Raw genomic sequence first — 11,989 nt, forward strand, 5'->3', positions numbered from 1 at the left:
CAGCTGCAGTTTATTGGGGAGGGCGCTGGGGGTTGGGGGATTGGATCCCAAATAAACGAGGGGCTCTTCTGCAGACTAGGCTGAGACATGGATCGGGCTCAGGGCCAGGGGTGTAGAGCGAGTGGCAGGTGAGGTGGGGTCCATTTTAACCAGTCAGTAAGTGACTTGAGAGCTATGGGGGTGGAGAGGCTGTGGGTGTCCATGTGTGTGTACATGTGAGATATGCAGGTGAGTCCAGTGGGTGGTGCCTGTAAATGAGCACCTGTGTTGGGGGCACTGCTGCTGTGCAGGGGTCTGGGTACACCTGTGTGACCCTGTACCTGGGGTTGGCAGTGGGCTTATGCTTTTGAGTATGTGAGGTGGAGGCCTGTGGCTGTGTGATTGTTTATGTAACTGCAGCTCTGAGGGCGTTTGTACTGAGGCAGGCTCTTAGTGATTTAGGGTTTTTGTCAAGTGCAAGGGACAGGATTGTGACTGTGACTTTTCCCACTCTGAGGTCATCTGTGAAGATGGTTGAGGCAGGTTGTGTGTGTGGCTGGTTGTGAGGGCCCTGTTTTGGGGAGAGCCCATCTTGGTGGGCTTGGGGATGGGGCGAGGGCTGTGCTGGGACCTTGGGGCAGAAGATAGGATCCAGAAAGAAAGCCAGGTGGGTAGCAGGAATCCTGGCAGGCCAGAGAGTAGACATATCACTTCTTAGTCTCTGGACATGTCCAGGTCCCCCTCCCCCATTTTGGCCCCTGACTGTCCTTCTTTTCCTTGGTTTCGAAGTCAGGGGCCAGGTGTCGGGTTGTAGCACCTGCTGGGCCGCTGGCTCCTTTTCTTCCGAAACTCAAACTCATCCACAGTCCACACAGCCCCCTTCTCGCTCTCCACACGGACGAAACACTTGTGCAGGCTCAAGTTGTGGCGGATGGCATTCTGAGGAAGGGGGACCGGCCAGACCGGGAGTGGGGACAGCAGGCATTGGCTGAAATTGGCAGCCTCTGCCAGCGCAGGCCTGTGTCCCTTCCACACACGCCTCCCAGCCCAGCCCCAGCTCAGCCTGTTCCTATGCTACGGTGGCACTTGAGGCCCTTGCTGGACACCACCTCCAGGAACACTCACCTTCCAGGTGGCAGGGTGGTTTCTGAAGAAGGCGAACATGCGTGTGAACCAGTGATAGATTTCATTGAGTGTTCGTTGCTTCTCGGGAGCCTCCAGGATAGCCTGAGGGTGGGGGGTGGGAAGGTGGGGTAAAGGGAGCTTTCCCCAAAGATTGGGCCTGAGAAGGGTAGTGGCATACCCTGGATGTTCTGGGCTGGGGGTAGGATTGTCAGGACCGGAGGAAAGGGAGGGAGATAGGGCAGGGTGAAGGATGGGGGCAGGGTTAGATGCATGTGGTAAAGGGTGGAGTTAGAAATGGGGTGCACATTTGGAGAGAGGTGGGTTTAGGGTCATAATTTGGCATACACTGGTATGGTTGGTGGTTTGGGTTTGGGGTCAGGACTGGGGTGAAGCTGGCAGGAGGTCTCACATTTGGGGCATGGCTTGGAGGTCCTTAGGGCTGGGCTTTGTTAATGCAGAAGCCCACCTTGAGGGTACTCAGAGGAAGATGGGGATTTGGGAGGCGACCTTCCCCCTCTCTTCCTCCTCCTTGGGCTTGAGCTGTTCTGCTTACCCAGCGGATGAGGGTCGCATAGGTGAAAGGAGGCCGCATGTTGTGGAACTTGAAGTAGTCCATATTGTGGAAAAACTCTGGTAGAAGGTGGATATGGATTAGACCACATCCACGACCTCATTACCTGTCCTACGGCCCTCTACACTGAGAGTCCACATGCCTGAAGTCCCCCCATCAACATGGATGGGGTGGGGTTTCCTGCGCTTACACACAGGTAGTGTTTGCTGAGGACCCTCCAAAGTTGTCTCTTGCTCTTGGCACCACTCTTGCCAAAGTGGTTCTCCCCGAGATTGAAAAGAAGTGAAATAACTTGCACCCTAAAGGCATATCAGTGGTTAAGTGGTAGATCTAAGACCACACTCAAGGGCTCAGAACTCTGTTAAACCCACAGCCCCAGACCGCTGGCCTTGAATCTACAATTTTCCTGTCTCAGCCTCTTAGGTACTGGGATTACAAGCGTGAACCACTATGCCTAACTTGCAATCATAACTGGAGGTTTTCAGGGTATGGAAATCCCAAGGAAGTGTTTTGCAAGCAGGTGCATTCCTTGAAGGCTGGGTGATATTGGTAATGGGATGGGGGCTATATGGATTTCCTTTGCATCCCCCCAACCCAACACCAGGTAAATTTAGTAGTGTGGGGTTACTAGGCAGGGGGCAGACCACTCTTACCTGGGAATGTGCTGTTTCCATGGCTGCCCCAGAGGTGCCTCCGTACAGCAAACAGGCTGTCAGAGGCTTCCCTGGGGCCAGACCAGGCTGGGACAACACTGCCCTGGGTGCCAGCAGCTACAGCACAGCAGGATCCTTTGTCAGATGATGTCTGAAAAGGCAGGAGGGGCTGGTGACCCAGAGGCATAATCTTCCCACCCTATTTTCAAATCAGTGTTTTTATTTATTTTTAAGAGGTGAGGGTCTCAGCCAAGCACAATAGTATATACCTGTAGTCCCAGCTATTTGGGACTACAAATAGTTCAAGTCAATATTTCAAGGCCAGCCTGAGCAATTTAGCAAGACCCTGTCTCAGTAAAGTGAAAAGGCTGGGGCTTGGGTATAGTTCATTGGTGGAATACCCCTGGGATCAATCCCCAGTACTGTAAAACAACAAGCAAAACAAACAAACAAACAAACAAACAAAAACAACAACAACAAGCACGGGATAGGGTTTTGTTATGATGCTCAGGCTAGCCTCAAACTCCCAGACTCAAGAGGTCCTCCTGCATCAACCTCCTTAGTAGGTGAGATTATAGGTGTGTGCCACCATGCCTAGTTAAATCAGTGTCTAAGGGCACCCTCTTGTTATCAGTCTGATGGGGAATTCGATGAAACTTAAGCCATTCTCTAGAGTACTGGCATGGGTGCTGTACATAGCCACACATACTGGGTCCACAAGCTGGCACTGAATCAGGTTTCTCTGGCACCCAACTGTGACTTTGGAGAGTAATTTAAGCCTGCCTGGTCTCAACTGTCCTAATTTATAAATAGGGGACAGTGGTGGTCACTACCTTACTGTGGCATCCTGATACTTGATTGAAGATCAGTAAAGTGCCCAGAAGCAGTGCCTGGCAACCTGGGCTGGCCTCATGGGCATGTGATCTGTGCATTCACATGGGACCATGCACTGCTTAATCCTCTGAGGTTGCCATCCTGAAATTTTAATGTGGAGCTCCACATTTTCATATTGCACTGGACCCTAAAGTTATGTAGCTGGTATGATGGTGGGTATACTGTCTGCCTTCGGTAAGTATTTTGCTATTTGTGTGTGTGTGTGTGTGTGTGTGTGTGTGTGTGTGTGTGTGTGTGTTTTGCTGGAGATGGAACCCAAGTGCTTGTGCATGCTAGACAAGTGCTCTACCACTGAGCTACATCACCAGGCTTTTGTTGTTGTGGTGGTACTGGGGACTTATCCTAGGAGCATTCGACCTTTGAGCTGTACCCCCAGCTCTATTTTATTTTTTATCTTCAGTGTCTCCCTAAATTGCTGAAGGCCTTGCTAAATTGCTGGGGCTGGCTTTGAATCTGTAATCCTCCTGTCTTAGCTTCTCAAGTACTGCGATTACAGGCATTTGACTTCATGTCTGGTCATCCCCAGCCCTTTTATTTATTTTTTATTTTTAAAAATTTAAGACAGAGTCTCACCACATTGCCCAGGCTGGCCTTGAACTTGCAGTCCTGCCTCAGTCTCCTGAGTCACTGGGATTACAGGCACATGCCACTGTGCCTGGCTCCTACTATTGCTTTGAACATTCAGAATCATGATGTTTCAAGATTGTAGGGACAGAAGGTTTGGAAGTGGAAGGAGAGATTCTCAGATGTGGCATGTAAGGAGGCGGGGTTAGGGGCCTATAGTCCTCAGAGCCTATGTGTGAGGACAGGTCCCCTGTACCCTACAGTATGCCCTCCCCTCCCTCCCTCCTCCCTCCCTCTCTCCCTCCTAGCAGTCTAGATCTGCTAGCTACAGGCCCGGGGTGGCTCACCACAGCTGGAGCCTTGGTCAGCGACATTTTTCCGGCCAGGTGGGCCTGCATAGCACCCAGCTTCTCCTTCTCCAGCACCAGCTGTGGGGATGGGCACAAAAGTGAGGCCTTGGACTGGCCTTTCTCTGCGATACCCTTCTTTCCCTTACACAGCTCTCATCCTGGGTGAGCCTGGGTCCTGGTACCATATGGATATAAGGTCCACTCACCATCCCTCTCACCCCCCAATAGACATTACCTGCTGCTCCAGAGACTGCACCACCTCTCTCTGGAGGAGACACTGCGCCCTGCCCTTCTCATCTAGGAGGTGGTCTGCCTGGCAGTGCCTGGGTAGGGGAAAGATTCCATGCAGGTGACCACAGTGGGCCTGGCCTCCTGGCTCAGCGTTCCAGTTGGGGATAGTCTGGACCCTGTGGGAGGTCTCTCCTTAGAGCCTCTGTGCCCTTCCTTTCTCTCATTCTCCCCTACACCTGTCTTTCCTCCAACACATGCCCTTCTGCATCCATTATGTTCTAGGCTTGAGCTCCTCCCCAGAGCCTGGCCAGGGTTTTGGAGGTGATGATGGAGGTGGTGAACAAATAGTGGGCGAGGCAGGTGAGAGTAGGGGTGGCATTCCAGGTGGAGGGAACAGCCTGTACAAATGCCTGGCCATGAAGGGGAAAGACGTGTCTCGTTGCTAATAGCTGGACATGGTCAAAGAAGTAGAGAAGGTGTGTATGAGGTGGGGCTAAGGGGAGGCAATAGCCATCTATAGGAGCTGGGGCATTGGAGATCAACCATGTGGCATGTGGGCATGAGAGGTTGCAGGGCAAAGTAGTTGGGAGTATTAACTCTGGAGCCTAGCTGCCTGGGTTCAAATCTCAGCTCCCACTCAGGAACTGGATTAATTTGGGGGGTGGTGGTACTGGGGATTGAAACCAGGGGCATTCATTCTACCTCTGGGCTACATCTCCAGCCCTTTTTATTTTAAAACAAGGTCTAAATTACTGCACACTGGCCTTGAACCTGTGATCCTCCTGCCTTGGGCTTCTAAGTACTGGAATAATAGGTATGCACCACCACACCCAACTTGAAACTGGATGATTTTTTTTGTAGGGAGTACTGGGTATTGAACCCAGGGACATTGTACCTCCAAGCTATACCCCAGACCCCCTTTTTTGTTTTGATACAGGGTCTCACTAGGTTGCTGAAAGTCTTGCTACTTGCTGATGCTGTCCTTGAATATGTGATCCTTCTGTCTCAGCTTCCCATATATTGGGATACAGGTGTGCTCTACCTTATTAAGTGGGAACTGGGTGATTTTTTTAAGTAAAAGGAATAATTGTTTTATTTATTTTTTAAATTTTTTATTGGTCCATTGTACTTATTTTATGTTTTTTATTTATTTTCTCCTGGTATTAATGTGTTATGGCCAGATATAAAATATCCCCTGAAATGCTCAGGGTTAATAGCAATAAATAATAGGGTTATAATGTCATCAGTAAATGAACTCACTTTTAATGGATTTATCTGGGTGGTAATATAGGCCAGTGGGTTATGGATGGAGATGGTGGGTCCCTAGGGTGTGGCCTTAGAAATTTTGCTTGTATCTTAAAAATCTCCTTTTTTGTAGGTTTCCTCTTGCTTCCACACTCCATGATGTGTGAGCAGAGCCTCCCTCCTTTGCTTCTGTAATGTGAGGAACAGAGCTTTGCTTTCTTTTTTTTAAAATCTTTTATTGGTGCATTGTATTCATACATCATAATGGGATAAAAAAAACTTGTATAGACATACATGCACACATCATGTAACTGGGTCATCTTGATCAAGATACTAACCCTCTTTGGTCTAAGTTCCCTTGTCTGTAAAATGGAGGTAAATATCAGTACATACCTTTATTATTATTATTTTTTTATTCTGGGTATTGAACCTAGGGGCATTCTACCTCTGAGCTATATCCCAGCCTTCTTTTTTCTTTTCTTTTTTTTTTTTTAGCATTTCCTGTTTTATTTTTATACCTTTATTTGGTACATTGTAACTATAAATCATATAGGGGTATAGAATACACATAAGTCTTAGAGCATTTTCGTCTAGGTTCTGCTGCCTTCCCTCCTCCTCCCCGTACATTTATTTTTTTTTTTTTGTTTTGGAAATAGGGTCTCCCTAGGTTGTTGAGAGTCTCCCTATGCTGTTGATACTGTTCTTGAACCTGTGACATGCCTGACTCAGCCTCCCAAGTATTGGGATTATAGGCATGCACCACCATGCCTGGCTCAGTATATACTTTTATTATCATGCCCCATTATACTTATGAGGAAATTGAGGCCCAGAGAAACTAAGCAACTTGTTCTTAGACCACATATCCAGTGAGTGGACGAAGCTGGGATTTGACCCATAGTCTCAGCTTACTTACAAATCTTGCTCCTATTGGGAGGAGGTCTCAGTTGAGACCTATACCCCAGACCTATGTCCACAAACCAGGACCCCCTAGACTGAGTTGGGCCCCAGGTACTCACTTGAGGAAGTCCTCTGGCTCCTCGAAGACCTTCTCGCATCCAGGCCACTTGCAGACACCATTTGCCAGCAGTGGGTAGGAGCCCTGGGGTGTAGCTGAAAGGGTGCTGAGGGGACAGAGGGTGTTAGGAGAGGGGATGACAGGGTGAGAGGGCCCTTCCCCACCCTGCCCACTCACCTGTCCTTCCTGGGTGCACCAGGGCCTGGGAAAGTGCAAAGCAGAGCTGGCTCCCTGGACACCCACTCCAGGCTGGCCACATTGATCCCTGTAGGTAGGAACAGGGCCCCCCTGGGGCTGTAGACCAGGCACACATGGCCTCTCACCTCCTGAGCCTCAATGACCCTGACTCCCAGGGGACTGTGTTGTTCTCACAGTCTGAGGCTGCTGAAAAAGCAGCTCAAAGTCGGCCATTGCCACATGCTGACCTTTTACCTAACTACAAAGATCTGCGGTCCTGTGCTTTTGACATTCTACATCATTAAGGTTCTGAACATGACATTTTTTTGGAGGTCGGAGTTTCCATGACTCTGAGACCTGAGACCTCAGACCTCCGGAGGGCGTTTAGTTGGAACAGTCTACACTACGCATGTTCAAGGATCTGGGGACTCTGTGAAGCTGTGAGGGTATGGGCTGGGGTGTTACCAGGTGGCAGGCCGGGCCGGGCCTTGAGAGAGAAGACCCCAGTGGCAGCGGTGGGTGGTGGGAGGCTGATCACAGCTGGGCTGTCCAGTGGGCGCACCTGTAGCACAGGGGTCCGGGCGTGGGCATCCACTGTGGAGAGCTGGGGGCACATGCAGCAGCGGCTCAGCCTGGCTTGGGGGCCCATCCCTGAAGTTCTCCCCCACCCTTCTCTTTCCTTCCCATCTGTTCAGGCTCCATACCTGGTGCATGAAGTGTGGCCTGTCCTGGAGAAGTGCCTGCAAGTGGGGTGAGGGACCTAGGCGTGCCCCAGGGGGTGCCACCATGACGAGGGGCACTGTGGGTAGCTGGAGGAAGAAGGTAAGTGTGTGAGATACCACCCTCGCCCTCACTCGCCTATGTCTATTTCATAAGCTTCTCACCATAGCCCCACATAGTAGGTACTATTGAGGATACAGAGGCTCAGGGAGATGACAAAGTCACTCTTGAGTGACTTTCTCAACACTATACAGCTAATAAGTGGCAGAGCTCCCTGTCACCTCACCTCTGTAGGCTCCAGCCATCTACTCTTGTCACACAGGGGTGAGGACACATGGCTGGGTCCATGGGACCATTTAGGGTTCTCCTCCTTTCCTGAAACAGGGATTGGGCGGTTGGGGAAAGCCTCAAATCTCTAAGGCCTGGCAACTGGGGACTTTCTTGGCTCTGTAACATCTGCATAAGTCACAGACTTGACTGGGACCCAGAAACCACTTCCTGTGCACCAGCTGGGCCCCCTACCCGCCCCATGCTACAGTAAAGGTCGACACCTGTAGGCTCAGGTACCCCACCCTCCCTGTCCCATCTTTGACTCTGGGGCTCACCTGCAGCTGTGATGGTAGCAGGGGGTTGGAGGAGGAGGACATATGGGCCCCACCTCGGAGGTCCCGGCTTTGGAAGGCTCCCCCTGGGCCTCTGGACCCCAGCAGGTCCGAGGTCTTGGGTGCAGCCCTCCAGTTGGGCGAGGCTCCTGGGGATGGGCCAAGGGCCAAGGAAGGGACCGAGGGCTTAGCTGGCCTGGGGTTGGGCATTGGGTCCTTGTCCAAGAGCAAGCTGTAGGTACATAAAGGGAAGGAGTCACACATGTGTTAGGGACAGTGTTAGTTTTAGCCACCTGAACCACGTGGACAGTCCCTCTGGCCAGAGCAGGTATTGGCTAGCTCATGTCCTGAAGCACCCCACCTCTAATTGTGCATGTGCTGGTGAATGCACATTGGTATCAGGAACACAGGCACATGTATCCACCTGCACGTACCCTACACATACAGGTCCAGCACCTTGCTCTCCCAAACACACTAGCACAGCCCTATTGTGATTTCCTCCACCGGGGCTTGGGGCAATTTGTTTGTGGGACCTCAACCACAACAGGTCTCAGCCTTTTCCCCCACTACTTGGGGGTCTGTCTTCATGCTTCAACCCTCCAATACGCACTGCATCCTACATGGATCTCAAAGCCTTTGCTGATTCTGCTGGGGCTGGCTTGGGACAGGCATTGTGCTACCCCAGTGATCTAAAGATCAATCTGGCTGCCGTGAGGGGACAGGCTGGAGGGAGGTAGCAGCAGAACTATTGAAGAGGCCACTATAACAGTCCAGGCAAGTGATGGTGCTGGCGCTGACTAGGGTGGTGGTGTGGGGGGCTGGTGAGAAGTGTCTGGATTGGAGTCTATTTTGAAAGTGGAGTCAGGCTGGGCATGGTGGCGGACCCTTGTAATCCCAGCATTTGAGAGGCTGAGACAGAAGGATCGCAGTTGGTGGACAACCTCAGCTATTTAGTGAGATCCTGTCTCAAAATAAAAAATTAAAAAATAGGGCAGGGGCGATATCTTGGAGGTCGAATGCTCCTGGGTTCCATGCCCAGACCTGCTCCCCCCCCAAAATGGAGTTAGGATAAGTTGCTGGCATCTTGGATGTAGGGGGTGAAAGAGAGAGGGTCAAGGTGACTTCTGAGTTTTAGTTCAAACAGCTAGCTGGACCAATGTGACATTATCAGAGATTGGGGAGGGGTGTGGGCGCAGGGTTGGGGTTAATAATCAGGTGGGAATGTATGCAGAGAGTCTAGCATTAGACATGTGGGTGGACATGCCAAGAGGACAGCTGAATACAGGAGTGTAGAGCTCAGAGCCAGGGCAGAGTCTGATAATCTCTGTGGTCTCCCGCATGGAGCCCACATGGCAGGTGCCAAAGAAAGGAGGGACAAGCTTCCCTTTTTTTCTGGTACTAGGGATTGAACTCAGGAGTACTTTACTACTGAACCACATCTTCAGCTCCCTCTTTTTATTTTTGAGACAGGGTCTCCCTAAATTGCTTACACTCGCTTCAAACCTATGATCTTCCTATCTCAGTATCCCAAGACCTGGGATTACAGGTGTATGCCACTATGCCCAGTGGAACAGGTTTTCTTAAGCCTGGGCCTGTGGAAACTCCTCAACCCCAGCCCTCATCAGCACTGACCCCAACCCCTGCTCTCTGAGTCTGCTTCCAAGTGTTGGCTTGTGCTATTCATCCTGCTTGAAATGACCATACTTTCTCTTTTCCATCTGAACCACACGATGCGTTGTCTTCTACTGTTCCAGAACTTCCCAATGCCCTCCAAAATGGCTCCAGGCTCCTCTGCTGAGCCTCAGCACCTTACACTCCCCAAAGTGCATGGCCTTGCTTTCTCAGGATCCTATGATCCCAGTCTTTGAGGGAGCTAGAGCTAAAAGGGACTGCCTAAGCTGGGAGTAGTGGCGCACGCCTGTAATCCCAGTACTTGGGAAGCTGAGACAGGAGGAGTGCAGGTTTGCAGCCAGCTGTAGCAACTTAGTGAGGCCCTCTGAAACTTAGGGAGACCCTGTTTCAAAATAAAAACTACAAATAGGGCTGGGGGTGTGGCTCAGAGAGAGAATGCCCCTAGGTTTAATCCCCAACACCATAAATAAATAAACAAGAAAGAAAAGAAAAAGAAAAGGGACTGCATAGCCCAACCTCCATTTTACTGAAGGGGACACTGGGTACAGAGTTCCATAGCCCCATAGTGATTTGAGATCTCTACTTCCTTCTCCAAGAAGTATGTATGCCTGTGTGCACACTTCATAAGTCCCCAGCTATGTTTGTGTATGTTTGACTCCCTGTTGGGCCTGAAAGTGTGGAGAGCAGCTCAGGGGAGTACAGGATTTTGGGGGGCAGTTGTGCCTGCCTTTCTTTGCTGCTAACTCACAGGGATTGTCAGAGCTGTGGTGCCAAGGAAGATGGGTGTGAGATCTTCTTCTTTTTTTTGTGGTACTGGGGATGGAACACAGGGGCATTCTACCTCCAAGCTATACCTCCAGCCCTATTTTTTTTAATTCTGAAACAGGGTCTCACTAAGTTGCAGAGGGCCTCGCTAAGTAGCTGAGGCTGGGCGTGAACCTGCGATTCTCCTGTCTCAGCCTCCCAAGTGCTGGGATTACAGGTGTGGACCACCATGCCTGGCTAAGGACCCAGGTATTAAATCTCAAGTCTCTCAGGGGTGAGAACATTAGTGTGAAAATCAAAGTCAGGGTCTCTGGAGGCTGAGAACAAGAGCCTGGGAGTCCGTGGGAGAGATAGGGCGGTGAGTAAATGAATGAGTGAATTAATGAATGAAGACAGGAATGAGGTGAAGCTTCTACAGGCCAAAGAACAGTCAAGATTGCCAGCAAACCACTGGGAAAGATGAGAAAGGCCTGGACCAGATTCTCCCTCACAGCCCTCAGAAGGAACTAACCCTGTTGATGCCTTCATCTTGGACTTCCAGCTTCCAGAACTGTGAGACAATACATTTCTATTGTTGAAGCCACTCAGTTTGTGATACTTAGTTTCAGAAGTTACAGAGCATGAGCCAATGAAGACTAATTTTTGTGAGTGAATGTTTGCTACAACCCTGGCCTAGACCAAGTAGCTGGCCCGCTGTCATTTTTTATAGTACTGGGGCTTGAACCCAGAGCTGCTCTACCACTGAGCCCCCCTTTTTTGGTACTGGAGATTGAACCTAGAGGCATTCTACCTCCAAACTATGCCCAAGCCCAGTTTTTTTTTTATTTCTTTATTTGGAAAAAGGGTCTCCCCAGGTTTTTGAGAGCCTTGCTATGTTGCCAAGGCTAGCTTTGAACCTTTCATCCTCCTGTCTCAGCCTCCCAGATATGGGGGTTACAAGCGTGTGCCACCACCCCTGGATTGCCCTAGCCATTTTTATTTTGTATTTTGAAATAGGGTGTCACTAAATTGCTGAGGCTTGCCTTGAACCTACAATCTTCCTGTCTCAGTTTCTAAAAACTGGGATTACAGGTATTCACCACTGCACCTGTTGTCCCTTCTGTAGCTATCTGGATACTTGGCCAGTGCTTATAGGGAATCTCTTCCCCAAACACATTTAGAGGGGCTTGACTCAGGGAAGCATAGCTACATTTTCAGAAAGGGGACCTAGCAATGGTCTGTCTGGTAGTGGGGTATCTGGAGGGCCGGGTTGGCCAGCCAGCTTCCTGCATTGTCTGTTTGGGCGTCCCTTTTTGACTGGGTTTCTCAGAAGCTGCATGAGGATGTTTCTGGGACACAAATATGTTTTCCTATCGGGGTCTGCATCTGGGCCCTGTTGTCACAGCCCCTGACTTCCCCACATATTTCTGCCATTGACGTCATGGCGGCCGGATGCGCTGGGCTTCATCAGTACCAAGGAGGAAGAG

General features: G+C 50.4%; 1 protein-coding gene across 2 annotated transcripts; it reads right to left on the reverse strand.

Annotated features, from left to right (window-relative positions):
* Positions 1-768: 768 nt before the first annotated feature.
* On the reverse strand, positions 769-8,336 carry FOXP3 (forkhead box P3; the record flags this gene model as incomplete). Of its 2 annotated transcripts, XM_080719111.1 has the most annotated exons (11): positions 769-918; positions 1,105-1,206; positions 1,658-1,734; positions 2,329-2,479; positions 4,134-4,214; positions 4,372-4,459; positions 6,629-6,733; positions 6,805-6,892; positions 7,270-7,408; positions 7,509-7,613; positions 8,130-8,336. In XM_080719111.1, 11 exons carry the CDS (start codon positions 8,334-8,336, stop codon positions 769-771), a joined length of 1,293 nt encoding a protein of 430 aa, XP_080575237.1. The 2 variants fall into 2 exon arrangements, with proteins under 2 accessions (XP_080575237.1, XP_080575238.1); XM_080719112.1 differs by lacking the exon at positions 7,509-7,613.
* Between the last annotated feature and the right edge of the window lie 3,653 nt (positions 8,337-11,989).

Source organism: Muscardinus avellanarius (genome assembly GCF_963383645.1).
Source record: "Muscardinus avellanarius genome assembly, chromosome: X".
In the NCBI taxonomy this organism is placed as follows: Eukaryota; Metazoa; Chordata; class Mammalia; order Rodentia; family Gliridae; genus Muscardinus; species Muscardinus avellanarius.